Genomic DNA, 19,400 nt, shown 5'->3' with positions numbered 1-19,400 from the left:
TATTTGACTGCACTTGTTGCCAGTGTGAAAGATGGCGTGCCTCTTGGCACAGTCTCATGACACTGAGAAGGTAAGAACACTTTACCCATGCCAGCTCAATAAATCCACATCACATGTTGTTGCCTTCCAATTCTGCCACATTATTTTCTTTTCAGTAAAAGCCAAGGGATGTTTAAATGTTTTTAAATATGCATGAGCTTGTGAAAGAGTCAGCATCTAAGAGCTTAAATGCTGTCTCTTGTACTTTGGTCATTTATTATATATTCAGGCATTGAGGTGTACTTTAGATTGAGGCAGTTTTAGCATTGTAGCAGGCTATTAATTACGAGCTCAATGTGAGAGTGACCGGGTGTCTGACGGCGAAATACTCCTGATGCCCAGTAGGGGGCGATGTTGGAGTGGCTGGAAGGACAGGCTGACCTCTCTCTAGGACACTGCTGAAAGCACACTGCAGTGTTTAGGCTATCGCCTAATGGAATACTGACAATTACAAAAGACCCCTTACACAAGTTGTAATACATAGGCTTTTATTTATTTACATATTGAAATGTGTGTGTATAATATATATATATATATATATATAGTTTTAATTCTGGGACTGTTTCATTCTGGGATTTCTATTATTATTTATTTAAATTGGAGCCAATGTACATGGTGTACTTATAATCAAATGCGCTCAACTAAGTGGTCCTCTCTTTCATATAAAGTGTTGTTTAACATTCTGATTTGTTTTAGTGAATTTTTTCCAAACAGTCCTCTATCCTAAGCAGTTCTCTCTTTCATATGTTCTTTCAACTTGGAACTGGAAAGTGTGATTCATTCTATCTAGTGAATCGTTTAGGTCAGATTCATAAAAAGGATTCACTGATTCAAGTCCCTGTACCATGTTTTTGACTCAGTTATGTTAATTATGGTGGCTTTACTGTACTTTTAATATAAATGTATTCAAGTTCACTGTCCCATACTGAGAATATTTGTTCATTGTTCAAAAACGGCTCTGATTAAGTTATAAATTATATTCTTAAATAGTTATGTTTTTATTATTACTGTGTAACTTTAATGTAATTAGCTACTATTTGTTTGCACCAACTACTTTCAAAATTCTCTAAATTATGATTAGCTTTGTTTGGCAAGCTACAGTTTCAAAGTAGCTTCCCCAACACTGCTTATAAACATAAGATTTGTTGGCTGTGCTCAAGTTGTTCCGTCTGGAATCGCATTCGTGTTGGAATTCAACAACCATGATCAAAGCTGATGAAGCTGTAATCAGTTCAAAGTATATATATTTTTTTTTAAATGTGTGTGTTTGGCCAAATAATTATTTTGCTGTGTACATTTCACCAATATCAGATGCTTTTGATCAGCTGTAGACAGAGCTGGGACGGACCCCAATCTTCCATTCCTCTACAGTCCAGCTGTAATTTGTCTTTAATGTGATTTGGCCTCTACCTGTATGTCTGAGTCAATTTGCCTGCAGGCAGTGAGGCACCTGAATCATTTATACGAAGCAGCTGGTTGTGGCATGAAGGTGCAGAAAAGCTCCCCCAGACACGCTTATTCTGCAGACTCAGGAATTTCGTAGGCGTTAAATCGTGTGGCTTGTGCACCAACTTGTTGCATTTCACCTGCAGCCACCTTCAAGTAAAGCCTCACTCGCAGAAGACGACGTTTCAGCACACAGCTTGCCAATTTTCCTCGCTGAGTAATGCAACTCCACGTGGACTTTTGGAGTTGAAATCTTTTGGCTGCGTTCACTTTACCTCTGATGACCCCCCCGAAAAACTGAAATTTTAAAAACAACTTAATAGCTGGAAGATATCAATGAGTTCAAATATTTTGGGAAGTTTTATTAATTGAGACCGGGTAACAGCTGCATTGGTTCCACATGATTTTAAGAGGTATGTGACAAGAGCGAGAGGACTGTCATAATGGGGGGAGATGGAGGAGGGCTGAATTCTGCAGTTTGTGCATAAGTGTTTTTGATGGAATGAGGGAGTGAAGGGGTGATTTGGGGAGTGAGAAAGGAAAAAAACTGAGGGAGTGCATGACATATACAGCATCTGGGCAAAATAAGCAGTCAGCTAGTAAGCATGTAGGACAAAAAGAGGAAGGAGATCGTTGAAAGAGCACAGGAAAGAAAGACAGAGGAGAAAAAAGGGGAAGGAAAGGACAGAGAAAGCAAGTGAGAAGCAGAGGAAAATGAAGAGAGAGCATCCAACCAGGAACACAGTCTTGGCTTGCTGTGAAGTGTCAGGAAGGATGGAGGGAGGAATGGCAGGAAGGTGGATGAGATGAAACAGTGGAGAACGAGAAACTGATCCCTAACGGCAAGAGTGACGGCCGACGGTGGAAAAGAAAAGACAAAACTAGGAAGAGAGACATCAATTAATCATAACCTGGACCTGTAAACGCAGGAATTGCTCGCTGTCATCCCCAGAACGGGGACACAGAAGCGTGCGAACGCGTGAGTGTAGGAGAATCAGGTGGTGTGGTGGGACAGCCAGGATCCCTTCAGGATGAGTGACACTCTTGCACACACCCTCCCACACACAAACACGCGCTCCCTCATGGAGGATCCAATGCAGCTGCGAGATCCAGGCGCTGCCGAGGATATGAAGGTGAGTGCCCTCCAGCTAACTCAGGCAGAGAGGCATCAAAGCTGGGTACTGTTCTCTGGGTCTCAAGAGCTGGACGCTGAACTTCTTCGTGGGTTGTTTTATCTGCCATCGCACCTTCTTCTGTGTTTGAACGCAGTGCATTTTGGGCTTGTGGTGTCTGGCATGCTGTGTTTGTATTAAATGACATGGGATCTTGTTGTAAGTGTAAGGGGAGACTCTTGTGAATTAAGTTTTTTTTAACAAGTCTTTTTATGTTTTAAATCTATTTTATCTATTTCCTTTAAAGGAATAGTTTACCCAAAATCATTTCCTCTCCTTCATGTTGTTCCAAACCCGCATGAACTTTATTTGTTTTGAAGAACACAAAGGATATTTTGAAGAATGTTCTCACGTTTTTGCCCAAACAGTGAAAGTCAATGAGGTTCAAAACATCGGACCCTTTTGACTTTCATTGTATATATATATATATATATATATATATATATATATATATATATATATATATATATATATATATATATATATATATAATAAAGTCAGTAAAAGAGTGAGTAAAAGATGACAGGAATTACATGTTTGCTTGAACTATCCCTTTAAAGGGTCATTAAAGGGTCTGTGTTTTTATAGTAATAAGGATCTGGCTATTTTTGAGCAGTTATCAGTTTGTGGGATGTGGTTTTCCAGAGGGATCATCAGGAGGTCATATCAGACACTGTGCTTGCCAATTGGTTAAATGTAACATGCACTGTTAATTGCTCACTTTCATAATAAGTATAGATGCAGTGTCTGCCAACACCATAAAAATACAGTAAAAATACAGCATGTTATAGAGGCTTCCATAAAACATGAACAATGCACATGCCTTAAAGAAATATTTCACTCAAAAATTAATCATGTAGCCTAAGTTACATCATGTCATCCTGAATGACTTTATTTCTTTCGTTGGAAAATAGATATTTAAAGATAAATGTTTTTTTCCCCATATACAGTGAAAGTCAATGGAGTTTAGGTTTAGTGTTGTTTTGGACCCCATTGACTTTCATTGTATGGACATAAACAGTTGTGTAAACAGAAAGTCGTGATGTAAATTAAAATGATGACCGAATATAAATTTTTAGGTGAACTGTCCCTTTAAGGCATCTTTCAGCTGTGGTTTGGTGGTTTCATTAGTTCGATTCTTGTAGCATCATCATAAAGCTGTATCATGACATTGTTGAAGTTTAAGGAAACTGGTTGGGATAGTTATGTGCCAAGATGTCTCTCGGCTGAGAAAGTCAAAGGAATAAATCAACACCAGCAGAAGACCACTTCAAATGCAGTGCTATTTTTACTTCATAATGCGAAGCATGATGGACCAACACCCAAGATTTTGGTCTAGAAACGCATTTTAACTTCTGTATGCTATTAAATCTTGATTAGAAGGGCGTTCTGAGTTAAAATGCAGCCAGTAGACTTTTTAAAAAGACATGAGCCTCAAAAAGAAATCTTTTTCTGAGCTTTGATTTTCCTGTGAATCCTGCCGGAGCCCCTCCTCCATCCATTTCCTCGCTGAGGCTGTTAGTACTGACAGTTGTATCTATTGATGTGTTCTAGCTGGAGGTGTTCTGATTACCCTGCTAACTGCCAGCTTCACTTAATCCTCTGGAGATTCATGAAGGCAAAGCCATAGAACAACATCATTGTGGCTAATCCACTGCCTGTCTGACTGATGTAATGTGGACATTGCACATCCACAATGGCATCAGGGTCCTCGACCGTTACGGTGACGCAGAACACAAACAAGTTTTCGGGCCTGTGCTAAAAGAGATACGGGGCAAAACTCTGAGGAAGTGCGGTTCAAGAACGCTAACCTACAGTCGGTGGACGCTGTCATCCTGAACCACGTCTCGGCTCTGTGTTTGCTTCTAGTAGGGGGTTGCTTGGATACGTTCCGTTTGCAGAGTTTCAAAATGTTTTTGTTTGACTAAGAGAATATTAATTTCAGGTTCTCCCGCATTTCCCAGCCAAGAGAAGATGTTCCAAACGGGCCTGGCTTAGTCTATTGTTTTTAGAATTTGGAATAAAAAGTACAACCATTATAGATGTTTTTGAAAGGTTAAAAATTTTCTTTCTGCAACTGGCTGTATTGGAAACCATGTATGACAGTCATTTCTACTTTATTAGTCCAAAAAATGAGTCAAGTTTGACTGTTTGCCAGATAGACAGTGCTGATGAATTTGTACATTTATGCACGCGGATTAGCTGCATCATATTGTATGAAATGTCGAGTTGAAATACTCAAATGAAATTAAACTATATTAAGTGAATAATCATGCTGGGAATCATATGACAATAGAGCACTGAATGCAGACCACAAGGCCAAAAGATTTTTGGACTGCGACCATCAGGCTTTGTGCATTAAGCTGGTCATAAACAGAGGCTTAACCATTGGCGCTATGAGATGCGGTACTTAGGATAGTGGGTTAAATTTATATTTAAAGTCTGACAACACACATTATGGACACTGAAACAGAAATATTTTAATGTGTGTCTGTGATGTATGTACACGGTACAGTATATTAACTACATACTGTAAATATAATATGTGTGGCTATTATATATATATATATATATATATATATATATATATATATATATATATATATACAGTCAAACCAAAATTTATTCAGACACCTTCAACATTTCTCACATTATCACAGTTTATTCGCTATAGTTTAGAAAATGGTAATAAAATATGACAAGAAAAGTTATCAGATCAGTTGATATTTGACTGTTGACTGGTTTTTGCCATCCTTCTGTTAGACTGTCTCACAAATTAAGTAGGTTGAATAGCTGTCAGCTGTTAAATTTAAGTATCAATTAGATAATACCAATTTAGGTCAACCAATTACCAAGGAATACTTAATTTTGTTCAGTCTGTGGTGTAAAAAGGCAATTAAAGAAAAAACACTTAAGCAAAACATGGTCAGGTCAAAGTGTTTTTATAAATTTTACTGGTAGTCCACTGTATGAAGAATTGTTGGGTATAAAATGTCATGGTTTACTTTATTTTGTTATCCTCACTTACATAAACGAACTATAGTGTCCTTCACCCACTAGTAAAACAACATCTAAAATTATATCTGGTGTCTGAATAATTTTTGGTTTGACTGAATAATATATATATATATATATATATATATATTATAAATGAATAAATATATATGAAAAAAATATTTAGAATTCAATATATTTGTAACATTTTAGTAACAATAATTTTAGTTAATATTATCTGTTAATATTATTTAATTGACTGGATCTAACATGAACTAATTATAAACAGTCAAGTACCAAACTGGAACAAATGTATTGCTCATTGTTAGTTATTTATCCAGTAGATTCTATTCAGGAATCTTTTGGTATGCAGTCTATATGCTGGTTTAGAAATGATCTAGTGTAATGTGGTCTCTTTAATGGAAAGTGAGTTATTTGGTTGTCCTCGTTTATTAGCTAGGTCATTGATATTTTGAAACAGAATGCAGGGACGGACAACATTTGTGCAAGAGATGAGCTGCTCACCCTGACTTGATCTCACAGGTGTCCTGACTCTTTGCACCATATGTCCGCCCTTTAGCCATGTTCTACTGCCACTGTACCGCCACCTAGACCTTTCCATCAACATGATTAATGACCTTGTCTGTCTAATGGGAGCAGTACCAGAGTTTAGTTTCACACGTCCTTTCTCTTTTCCCTTTCTCTTTCTCCTGTTCTGTGTTCAGATGGATCCTGTTCAGAAGGCAGTGATCAACCACACCTTTGGAGTCCCACTGGTGAAGACCAAACGGCCAATCATTTCCTGTAATGTCTGCCAGATCCGTTTCAACTCTGAGGTAACGCATCTGATATTGGACTGTTTGACATGCATGTTCTCTTGGATGGCTTACTCAACTGGCTTGTGTTATTGAAGACATGAAATTGTATATAGATTTCTTAGATTGAGCTTTCTATGTAATATGAGTGTTATGTTTATGTTGCTGAGATACTTTGCAACACTCTGCTTTCTAGTCCGGAAATAGCCAATGGCAAATCCTCTCTGAAGTACTGTATCCGCATAGCATGTCAGAGTGAATGCTTACAGGATGAAGCCTTTATCTTTCTTTCAACGAATTTTTTTTTAAAGAAAATCACTCTCAACATACAGTAATATCTCAATAATAAGATATTCCTACAAAAACAACGTTAAAATTTTCCATTTTAGATTTACCACAAGATTCCAATCGCACATTTTGCAGTTCCAATACTCCTCGCGCATCAATGAAAGCAATTATGTTAGTTGTTTATGCTACGCTTGTTTGGGGGGAAACTTAAGCCTGATATATTCTGGGCTGAATTCAGTTGCAGCTGCGGCAGACATTGTGACATGTGTGAGATTAGTAACAGAGCAGGACCTGGGAGTGTCCCACTAGCCTGAGCTATTTTTACGGACAAGAACTGTAATCATGGGCAGGAATTGGCTTTCTTGGTGTGAGCCTGTAATCTTGGGCCTCCAGTCGAGCAGATGTATGGCCTTCTTTAACCGCATCTACAGACAATGAAAACGGGGAAGACGGAGATGCCAAGCCTGCATGCGAAAATAGCTGTTAGCCCAGCTAACTTTCAATGATTTATGGGGAGAGATTTTGAGACAACTCAGCAATTCTGTGAAACAATTAGACTTGTAGTAGAGTTGTAGTAGGTTCATTGGAGTTGATATTTCATGGAGGTGAAGATTAGATTGAAGTTGTATACTGCAGTTATTTCCATCATCTAATCTTGCTTTGTTTTGGTTCATGGTAAATCCTAGATCATCAACATCCTAGATGGTTGTTAGTTCAGCTATAAATTCCATATCCCAAAGTGCCACTCAAAGATGCCTTTAGTTTACAACCTAGTTCATGACCCTCAAGTCAAACGAGCTCAACACATACAAGTTTGCTTGTAAATAATAATGCATGCTGTTGTTCAATAAACCTTAAGCACTTGACTACAGATTAGACATCTCTGACACCTGCAGCTGTCCTGGTTTGTAAAAGATAGGCAAATAATTTCAACACCCCTGCCTTGTATTTAACTACACACATGCACACATGTTGTGTTTTCATGTTTCATGGGGACTTTCCATAGACATAAGGATTTAAATTTTAAGTTTACTCGCTATCTAAATAGAGACATTATATAGACGTAATGGTTTTTATACTTTACAAAACTATTTATTCTATCCCCTTACACTAACCCTACCCCTAAACCTACAGTACTAAAACGGCATTTTTACATTTTTTAAAAAACTTTAATTACGTTGTTTATACAAGATTTACAAATGAGGACGTCCCTAAAGGGAAGTTTTGGGAGATTTTGTCAGGTTTTTGGTCACTTCTGGGTGGTACACACACATACACACACACACGGCACTTTCCACAAAAAGGGTACAATATGGGGCCTGCTTTTTTTCTTACTATTATTATATAATTTATTTATACATTTTGCAAAAAAATAAATACATATTTTGATCATATGTTTAAATAACATGGGTCAGGGCTGATGCTTACTAAAATAATATACAAATAATATGACTCATATAAATTTAACGCATTATGTGAAAAGTATGACATTTTATTTTTTCATTCATTTATTAATTCACTTATTCGAACATTTTTCAAATGATTTTTTTATTTTTACATTTATTCATTTAGTATGATTTTTAAGGGGATATATACATTGTGTGTTTAAAACTAGCTACTTTTCATGCTAGGTTAATGTTACGTTAGATTATAACACTAAAAAACATTATTTGGGTATCGGTATTTTTTTTTAAAGTGTGCTGTATCCGTGGACAGTGCCACATGCAAACACTCATAAACCTTCATACAAACTCACACATTCTTTTGTCATTGTCCTAACTATTTAAACATTCATTTATTTTTTAAAGTTGTCAGGCGTCAAGTGTTCACGGCGTCAAATCAGTTGTGAGATAAAAAAAACAGAGATCAAAAGAAAAGACATCAAACAATTGCAAGTTTGTATGTTTTACTAGAAATCATGCTACTTCTTTCATGCATTGTTGCACTGGAAATGATTCTGCTACGTTAGGAGACTAAATTATACAATGCCATGTTTCATTAAATGGTTACACAGAGCAATGAGTCTACATTTTCTTCCTCTACTATGCTGTATAAAGCAATGCGTTTGTTCCTTGAAAATATCTAATCCCTCGCTTCCTTCCCATCATCATTTCACGCTCCATTATGGATTCATAGATTCCACACTCCTCAGTGCCGATAACTGAGGACATTTGTAGTGGAAAAAGCAGACTATTGGCTGCCAGCAATTGTTATCTGATGCATTCATCAAACTAGGAGCTCAGACTTGTGTTATGCTGTGCTGCCAGTGTCCCTCTGTCCCTTTCACTCTAGCAAAAGATGGAGGTATAACCTTGCTGCGCTGCAGAAGTGATGTCACCATATTGTGTCACTGTTGCAGCAGGACAGGGCTGAATGCGTGTCCCTCCCCCTGCCAGCGCTGCAGTGGTCGCACAATGTCCCATCGATGTCGCACAATTTTCGTCATTCACTGGCTGGTTTTGCGTCACTAGGGCAAATTAACCTTCCTTCCATGTGTGTGATGAGCGTCGGGACTCGGGAATAGCCACAGCTGTCAATCCTCCTCATGCAGCCCTTTCCCATTTTGTTGTGGTAATTGTATTTATGTTGGTGTATGTTGCATTACATACTGTTCACATGTGGTTCAATGAGACTGGGACAATCTGGTCTCTATGTCCTAATTTGTCCTTGGAAAAGTTCTTCATGCTCATGCTTCCTGTTTTTCCATCGTTGTGCTTAGAAGAATTAATCTTGCGCTCTCAAAACCAACTCATCTCTCTTATGTAAAACCCTGTGCCATCTGGGCGAGAACTTTTCTCATTTCCTTATTCTATAGATAGCGCTGCATTCATACCAGCACTTCATTCTCATTGGCACATTTTGGATTTGGCTTGGTACTTGATTTGTATTCATATCTAATGGCTTAGGTATTCTTCACACATAATGCATGCCCTCTTGTGTAAGTCACTTCATTATGAAAGAATTAACTGAGAATTTCAATTAATTAAATCAGTATGTGGGTTCAATTCGGATTTGTATTGCTTATAGTGGAATTTGAGTTAGGAACTGGCCAAAAAAGCTTAGCTACAAACTGGTTGTTAAAAATAAGTAAGTTTCTAAAGGATGATGGTGTCATTTTATCTTTTTTTTTTTTAAATACCAGAACTGAATGATGCTCAGTTGCATTCTCATTGATGCATTCTTTCGCCAATGCGGGCGGACCACCATATAAAAATACTCAAGACAGAGAACTGTACTAATATTCGGTGCCAACGCAATGGCGCTGCTGAATCTACGGCATGAAAAGGACAACATAAGCAGTCTAGTCCAATTCCCAAATCTTACGAACCTGGGCCCGGTTCCCCAAAACGTTCTTATCGCTAAGTAGTTCTTAATCTATTCCTTAACCTCTCTCTTAACGTTATGACACGATTCCCGACACGTTCGTATGCTAAGTATATCTTCTGTAAGTCACACTTTCGTAAGGTTGGTCTGGACCATTCGTAAGCCCTCTCTTAGCATTGTTTGAGCTCAAGACGCTAGTCGCCGTCACTGCGCAGCAGTCTTTAGAATCAGCGCAGCGCAGTACAAGTCAAACTATGGTATGTTGACAATCTTGTGGCTCAACAATGATTTTATGTTATGGACATTTTAAGACTAATAATAAAATATGTTTGAAATGGATACAGGTCTATTTAAGAAGTTGACTTTATTTGGTATCAGAACTAATATGGTGGTACTTAGCCTAGGCTATTTCGTAATGTCATTAAAGCGTTTAAATTGGGAATCACTTTTGATAATTAAAATCTGGCAAACAATTTGGCTCTAAATGGCTAAGATCTATAAATGGGTAAGCTTGGTGGTGTCCAGTAAGCGACCAACTATGGCAGCGATCCAACGTGTCAAAGACGGCGCCAGCCGCGGAGCCGTTTAGTCCATGTCAATTTTTTTATTCGGCAAAACTTAAGCCCTTTTGACATTTTGCCTGACGTGGCTATATTAAAAACATTTCGCCTCCCAAGACAACTCATTATGAAGAAGCTTGGTGCCCTTTTTTACGTTGCTTCCCCACCATATTCTGTATCTAACTCTCTCTCTCTCTGTTCATTGTAGATAGGTTGCTTTTTATTGAAAACATTAACCAATGGCAATCAATATAGCATTAAACAGAAGTAACTGCAGCTGCTTGCCAATCAATTCTGATTGTAAAGTACCTTACCATTAATATAAAAGTGTATTACATAATTTTTAGAAGTCGTTAAACCCATGTCAAGAAGCGGCACAAGTGGGACAACGGGATAAGGAGGGTGGATGATTAGCGAGGGATACCCGGTTCGTCTACCCGTCACAACATATCGTGTGAACATATTACTGACAATTTGATAATTTAATTAATAGTCTGTATTTTTCTGATAACTTAAACTATGTTAAAATAAATGTTACTGGAAGAATTTGAGGAATGTTTCATTTGCATAGAACTTGTTGTCTTTCTTAACGCCCCGATGCCGAAGTGGAAAATCGATTCCTGAGCAATCGATGCCGACTAATTCAGCACCTTCACTTGGGACAGCGCCTCTGTAACGTCGAACGTAAGAGCCAGCGTGCTAAGAAGCTTCCTAAGGGACACTTCGGGGAACACACTTAGGAACATAAACAACTTTGTTAAGATATATCTTTCGAGGTTTCTTAGCACGCTAAGAGTGAGCGTTATCGGGGAACCGGGCCATGTTCTTTAGTGAATCAAAATTATGCCTTGCAACCAGTGTAGTCTGACTCTCAAACAAATTACTTTAATGAATCGGTTCTTTTTAGTGAATCGAAAACATACTGAGTAGACTGATTCCTAAATGAATGATTCTAATAAGCAGTTTCTTTTTAGAGTATCAAACGAATACAGCTTACAATTAACTGTGAGAAATGTATTTTCTGATTGGTTTTTCATTCATTCAACAATGTGTAAACATGCACATTATGAGTTTTGTCAGTAGTATTAAAAAAAAAGTGTTTCCTCATGTTTTGATTGTCGAAAAATATTTGTGTATATACAGTATATGTACACTCACCTAAAGGATTATTAGGAACACCATACTAATATTGTATTTGACCCCCTTTCGGCTTCAGAACTGCCTTAATTCTACATGGCATTGATTCAACAAGGTGCTGAAAGCATTCTTTAGAAATGTTGGCCCATATTGATAGGATAGCATCTTGCAGTTGATGGAGATTTGTGGGATGCACATCCAGGGCACGAAGTTCCCGTTCCCACCTCATCCCAAAGATGCTCTATTGGGTTGAGATCTGGTGACTGTGGGGACCATTTTAGTACAGTGAACTCATTGTCATGTTCAAGAAACCAATTTGAAATGATTCGAGCTTTGTGACATGGTGCATTATCCTGCTGGAAGTAGCCATTAGAGGATGGGTACATGGTGGCCATAAAGGGATGGACATGGTCAGAAACAATGCTCAGGTAGGCCGTGGCATTTAAACGATGCCCAATTGGCACTAAGGCGCCTAAAGTGTGCCAAGAAAACATCCCCCACACCATTACACCACCACCACCAGCCTGCACAGTGGTAACAAGGCATGATGGATCCATGTTCTCATTCTGTTTACGCCAAATTCTGACTCCACCATCTGAATGTCTCAACAGAAATCGAGACTCATAAGACCAGGCAACATTTTTTCCAGTCTTCAACTGTCCAATTTTGGTGAGCTCTTGCAAATTGTAGCCTCTTTTTCCTATTTGTAGTGTTGATGAGTGGTACCCGGTGGGGTCTTCTGCTGTTGTAGCCCATCCGCTTCAAGGTTGTGCGTGTTGTGGCTTCACAAATGCTTTGCTGCATACCTCGGTGGTAACGAGTGGTTATTTCAGGCAAAGTTGCTCTTCTATCAGCTTGAATCAGTCGGCCTATTCTCCTCTGACCTCTAGCATCAACAAGGCATTTTCGCCCACAGGACTGCCGCATACTGGATGTTTTTCCCTTTTCACACCAATCTTTTGCAAACCGTAGAAATGGTTGTGCGTGAAAATCCCAGTAACTGAGCAGATTGTGAAATACTCAGACCGGCCCGTCTGGCACCAACAACCATGCCACGCTCAAAATTGCTTAAATCACCTTTCTTTCCCATTCTGACATTCACTTTGGAGTTCAGGAGATTGTCTTGACCAGGACCACACCCCTAAATGCATTGAAGCAACTGCCATGTGATTGGTTGATTAGATAATTGCATTAATGAGAAATTGAACAGGTGTTCCTAATAATCCTTTAGGTGAGTATATATTTATGTATAATTATTTGATTTCATTTATGACACCTCTAAAAGACTGTCTGTGTAAATGCATTATTAAAGAATTAATTTTAAAAAAATAATAATAGTTCTTATTCTTATTCAAGGTTTTTAAAAAATGACAGCATTTTTATTAAATATTTAGTCCTTACCAAAATAATAGCTAAGATGTATTGTAACTAGAAACGTTAAATTATTTTCTTTTACCATCCCTAGTAACAGACTGTTTAAAAAAATACTTGGAATCTCCAGTATTATCTGTATTCTTTGTAACTCATGGTTGTGATTACCGCCCTAGACAGTTCGAGTCTGTTGCCTGCATGTGGCAATGGCTTGAACTGTGTTTCTCATTTGTTTTTGGATGCATATTCTTTCTTCTGCATTTTTTTCTTCCCTCTGTTTCAAGTCTGATCAGTTTTACATTATTATTTTTTTTGTCTGTGTGACCTCTGTCTTCAAAACATATGGAGCACCTGTGCCTTAGCCCCATATCCATTGAGTTCTCTGTTGGTTTCCGCCAGAACCACATGGCTATCTTCTCCTCTTTCCTCCTTAATCCCAGGGATCGCTATTCTTTTAGTGCTTCTTTCCCACATCCTCCTCAGTTTCCTGTGCTTTAGACAGGCAGCTTCTTCAAACCCCCGAAGGCTTCGATTACAGACCACCAGCTATATAAGGTTCTGTCATCACCAATTACAGCCCACAACCTTCTATAACAGACAGGAAGGGCCAACCTAATGCCATTCCCTCAAGTGTACCCTAACGGTCTTAAATGCCTTTCCTAGCTGTCTTAATCTCTTTGTTCCCATGAGTCTCTGCTGGAGTTCCACGCCTCTTTTAATGTTGTGAGCGTCTGAGCCCTGGATGATACTCTGGTATGGGTCTCTTGGTCCTGCTCCCAGTGTCTGTAGCAACGGTTGTCAACTCATTCTCAGTTTCACACAACAGCTAATCCAGCCATTTAATAATCATCATGTTTGTCCTTATGGGACTGATTCTGAGGCCATGGCTGTTTTGAGAAGCGGCTGCTAGTTGATCTCTTTGAAGCGTGCTGCTGGGAGGCAGGACAGATATGTATTGTGTTCCCCTGTTACGAGGATGCAGACTGCAGGTGCAGCTCCAGCGTGAGCATCTCTGGAAATATCTTCTTGTGTGTTCCTGCTAGAGGTCAAGTCAGCATGATCGATGAGTGGACTAGATTGTGCCACATCAGAGAAGTGGAATTGTTTATGCAGATTAGAGCTTTCACAGTAGTCAACTGTTTCGTGTTTCCTTTGGTTTCTGCACTGACCGCTGAGACGGCTAAATATGTCCTTTCACTTAACAATGGTTTCATTCTCTCTACTTATACAAACACAGTGTTGATCATGAAGTCATGGAAAAAGACCTCATATTCTTTGTCTAATGGTATCAATTATTTTGTGTCATTCATTTTATTAATAATAATAATAAATTAAATATAATTAGTAGTGTTAATATTGTGCATAACATAATTTAAACAATAACAGAATTGTATTCAAATAATTAAAACAACTTTGCTTATTATTATTATTATTATTATTATTATTAAATTAGAGTATATCCAGAATTTTTTGTCATTTAATGGTATACATCATTTTATGTAATTTATTTTAATAATAATAATACATTAACTAATTGATTGGTAACACTTTATTTTAATGTGTTCTTTGTAACAAGTAACATGCATTTACTATAGTTATAACTATAAAGAGTATAACTAATAAGACATGTAAAATTAGCCCATTAAGACAGTTTCACACTAACAGAAAATGGATGTCATGTGGCATCAGTGTCTGGGACTAGCATGTAGGTATAAGCCCATGCTATGACTTCTGGATGGGACATCCAGTACCAGATGTCAAATATGACCTGTAAGCATTAAAAACTTTTTGTACTCAACCTGTTCTGTTTGTGTGCAGCTCCTTGTGGGTTTTGAAAGGTGTGCTTTACCTGTGTGTTCATTTCAGAGTCAGGCAGAAGCCCACTACAAGGGGAACCGTCATGCTAGGAGAGTCAAAGGCATTGAGACCTCAAAGAGCCGCCCACAAGAGATTGACAAACCTCCTCCCGGGCCCGTTTCGTCCCCCTCACCTACGGGACCCTTGCCGGCTGTCTCAGACACTGAGCCCAACAAAACAGGTAAGAGCTTGAGAATAAGTGGCTTGTTACAATATAGTGATTGTAAAAGATGCACATCTGGTCTTCTGTGCTCACTCACACAGAAACTTTTTAAAGTAAAGACATTCATTTGAAGAATATAAAGCTAGACAGTGTATTCTGTTTCATAATTCTTAAAAGAGATGGCTGGAAAGGGAGGATACACTAATTCACCCTATGAATCAAAACTAGGAGATGATGACAGCAAACATTCAATCTGTGTGTGGTCTGACCTCACTCTTCAACAAGCACCCAATTGAACATTCCCATCGCTGAAGGTCTAGGGTCTGTCACAGGGCAAAACTGTATACAATAATAGAAAGAGACAAAGACAACATTCCTCAATCCCAGACTCCCAAGATATAAAATAGCTAGTTTATGAAAGATGGTGCAATCCTTGTTGAAACATCTTGAGGAAGTCTGGGTAAAGGTCTTGAACATGGACCACCTTATTCAGAGCCTAATTATTACTAGTGTGGCGTGACTGACCAAGTTGATTTGCAGCTTTATTAGGAAGGCCTAGCTGATGTGTTTATGGAGCTGTGTGCAGGGTTATTAGGTATTAAAAGCTCATTTGTCTCTGCATCAGAATAAACTTTGGGATTAGGAGGGATGGGTTGGAGCAGAGGATGAGCAGTGAGTGAGAGTTTGTGAGACATAGATTGTGGATATAAAAAAGTTCAGAGGTCTGAGGATTAGTTAAGAGGGAGAAGGGAAACATCACAGTTGATCTTGGTTTAATGAGTGATTAAACACTGGCCGATCATAATGATGGTAAGATGAAATGGGGGTGCAGAGTTTATAAACTCTTGTGCCTGTTATATGCCGTTTTTCTTTCCCTATGTCTCAGTCTCTCACTTTCCATTATTGCCAGGCTCAATTTGTATCAAACCATCAGCCCCCACAACTGGTAGATGTTTTATGAGAAGCTTTAAAGTGTTTGAATTAAAAACATATTTTAAAAAAAGCTGATTTTTTTTAACTGCCTATAAATGTAATATGGTGATTTGGTGCTCGAGGAACTGTGATAGTTTTTTTTTTCCAGGATTCTTTGATAAATAGAAAGTTCAAAAGAACAGAATTTATTTGAAATGGAAATACTTACCTAATTGTTAAAATAATGGCATATTTTTTAGTCAGGACAATTTAACATTTTAAGTGAAGTCAAGACATTTAAATGAGACAAGTAAATTAATTCAACTAAAAAAAAATATGCAAACTGTTTTACGAACATCTTATTTTTTACATTATATAATATGACTTTCAGAATGACTGCTTTAATTCCCCCCTCCCCCTTATCCTGCTCATCATCTCTGTCACAGAGGATGGAGGAGGACAGTATAGCCGTGTCTCTCACTGAGGGATTTGCTTGTCCAGAGAAAACTGTCTACAGTCCCCAGGCTGAGAAAAAATTCCAGCGAGAGAGAGCCAAAACAAACCGGCCATGATCTAAATGTGAAACCAGATACATATGAAAGAATGCCGTTTTCCATCCAAAGCTCACTCCCGTGACCCCGACCCCTAGCGGGCTGGTGGCTCGCTTGTTCGTATATCCCGACAATCACTTTGTTTTAATGCCCATAATACTAGTTTCACAACAGAGTCTTCATTGAGCTGCCAACCCCTTGAGATATGACAGCTGCAGTTCCATCTGGAAATTGTAATCCCAGCGTGTAGAGTAGTGTGTGTGTGTGTGTGTGTGTGTGTGTGTGTGTGTGTGTGTGTGTGTGTGATTGTGTGATTGTGCAGTGTAAATTTATTTAGCAAATGTTAATAGCTCACTGAGTGTGTTCCTCTTCATCTCTGTCCCCCCCATTCCAGTCAGAGTTTACAAGCATGCAACTAGATATTGGGGATGCATCAGGGCTCGGTACTTGGGCCTCATCATTATATCTCACATGTCTACACATCAAGCTTTCTGCTCTCTTTCTGTGTGGGTTTTTATGTGAAAGCTCAAGAGGAGAATTCCCACGCTTCATGAGAAACACAATTTCGCGTTGGACCTCAGCTGCCGGAGATGTAATTTATTGATGATTTTCTTTCACGCATCCCTAAAGCCAGTAGAGCTTCTAAGAGGTAGAAAGACAATACTCAGGCCAATGGAGTCACCTTTTTAGTGGTTATAGAGTTTCAGCTGCCTTCTGCATGTTTGACTATCTCCTGAACCATTGATAATTTAAAAGGATAGTTCACCCCCCAAAATTTGTATACACTGCTGTTCAAAAGTTTGGCAGTATGTGCAGGAGGTTTGGCATTGAACAGTCTTAGCACTCCGTTTGTCCCCAAGATCTACTTCTGCACAGTCATTCTGCTTAATGAAGCCATACGTCTCCAGCAGTCTTCTACGCATCTGGAGATTGTATAGAGACAGAAGGCTGCACGACACTCGTCTGGGCCTCCATATTTCACAGCATAAGCTTGAAGTGTCATTAAATTTCCTGCTAGATCTTTCTCCATCTCCGACAGCATGGCTCTGCTGAGCTACAGTGACAGAATCTCCACTTTTACACGCAGATTCTATAGAAACAAGAGGATCGTTTGGTAAACAGGCCTGCTCTAAGATGCATCTGGGAAACAGCGATCTGAGCGAGGCAAATGAATGCATCCAACTCCATTATTAATAAGTCCCAAAGCTCATTCAGGGGTCTTGTTTCTGGGTTCATTAATCATTAATTATGGGCAGGGTAGGAGTGGGGTAAAGGCCGGGCTCTTTTCTGACCCCTCGAATATCTGATCCACCTGCACGGGTCACAACCAGACCCCTCCTTCACCACGTCACACTCCATCTTCTCCGCTATAGCTCTGTCAGTGGCTGTGAAACCAGAGCAGCATTAATAGCAGGTTTAGTTTACTGTCTGGAAACTGAGAGATTGTTCTTGTGGGTTCAGGTTCTGTATGTGGGGTCTGTAACTAAGCTATCATAATTCTACTAAATGCACAGACATCATTTACATTTTCTGTCAAGGCCAATTTTGTCCTAATCAATAACTGGAATAACTCACAGCATGATGTGACTAATAGACAAAGCTTTTTCAAATTGTTCTGCAGGTGTTTTCAGGCTGTTGTGTGTTCTAATTAAGTTACAATCTAATAGAATTTGTTATTATTTGTTATGTTTTATTTTTTTTATGTTTCAAATAAACAGCTCTGACATGCTCTCCACCTCCCATTGTACCTTACTATCAGTTATGGTAAAAAAAAAGTTGTTTTTTTGCTGCTATATTGTCCTGCGGCCAAATCACAGCCGTGCTGATATACAGCCATATCGCACTGCTAATCGTGTGATATTGCTCTATTTGGTTTATAAAAATGTATATTAGGGGGGGATTAGAATATCAAACAGCATGTATTCAGAGCTAAACCATTAAACCGAAAATCATGAATGGCAGATATATAAGTAAGGTATCTTTATTCATTATTAACGTTTATTCATTTGAATGTTTAATTAAAAAACTGGCTTAACGTAGCTATCAACATTTCCACAAAAATATTAAGGAGCATTTTTTAACATTGATAATAAGGAATGTTTCTTGAGCAGCAAATCAGCATATTAGAATGATTTCTAAATGATCATGTGATACTGAAGACCGGAGTAATGATGCTAAAAATCACAGAATTTTTTTTTTTTAAATGTATCAAAATTAAAAAGTTTTTTTTTTTTTTACTGTATTTACTGTATTTCTGATCAAGTAAATGCAGCCTTGGTGAGCATAAATTACTTTTTATTTTATTTTACATATTAAAAAATATTGCTGACCCTATAAGCTTTTAAATGGAAGTGTATAACATTGATCAAAACAGTAAAAATAATTGTGACATCCCAACCAGCACTGTCCCTGCCTCTTTGTAATACAAATTGATGCCCATGATTCCCATGATTTGCAACAGTTACACGTTTAAAGCACTATTAATACAATATTTTGGGTTTCTGTTGGACCTTTCATGAAAATATTTACATCATTACTAGCTTGTGTTTACAGTGGCTGACTCCTTCAGCATTTGAAGGATGCGGGTGTTAATTTAAGCATTAAATACGAGTCCTCTGAGTGCATGTTGTGTAACCGGACTTTCAAATATGCAGAGCAAGAATAAATGGAGGGCAGACGGGCGCACATTGCAGCGAACATGGAGGGCATGTCAGTGAGAGTGGTGGATGGCAGCCGTCCAGAGGATGAAGAATTCTGAAATCCCCCATTAC

The 19,400-nt window shown here is 38.4% G+C and overlaps 1 protein-coding gene across 4 annotated transcripts in view; it reads left to right on the top strand.

Annotated features, from left to right (window-relative positions):
* The window catches only part of znf385a (zinc finger protein 385A), an 81,628-nt gene that overhangs the window by 53,773 nt on the left and 8,455 nt on the right, over window positions 1-19,400 (top strand). For 3 of the 4 annotated variants that reach the window (XM_077218919.1, XM_077218922.1, XM_077218921.1), the window contains exons 3-4: window positions 6,377-6,487; window positions 15,013-15,184. In XM_077218919.1, coding sequence (XP_077075034.1) covers window positions 6,377-6,487; window positions 15,013-15,184 — 283 coding nt within the window. Of the gene's footprint in view, window positions 1-1,651; window positions 2,619-6,376; window positions 6,488-15,012; window positions 15,185-19,400 lie in introns of those variants that run through there. The other variant, XM_077218923.1, reaches the window with a different exon arrangement.

This window comes from Siphateles boraxobius, unplaced genomic scaffold, assembly GCF_051911475.1.
Source record: "Siphateles boraxobius isolate OS27281-9 unplaced genomic scaffold, OSU_SipBor_1 77, whole genome shotgun sequence".
NCBI classification, from domain to species: Eukaryota; Metazoa; Chordata; class Actinopteri; order Cypriniformes; family Leuciscidae; genus Siphateles; species Siphateles boraxobius.
The sequence above is the reverse complement of the archived record's forward strand: the minus strand, read 5'-3'. Positions and strand labels throughout refer to the sequence as shown.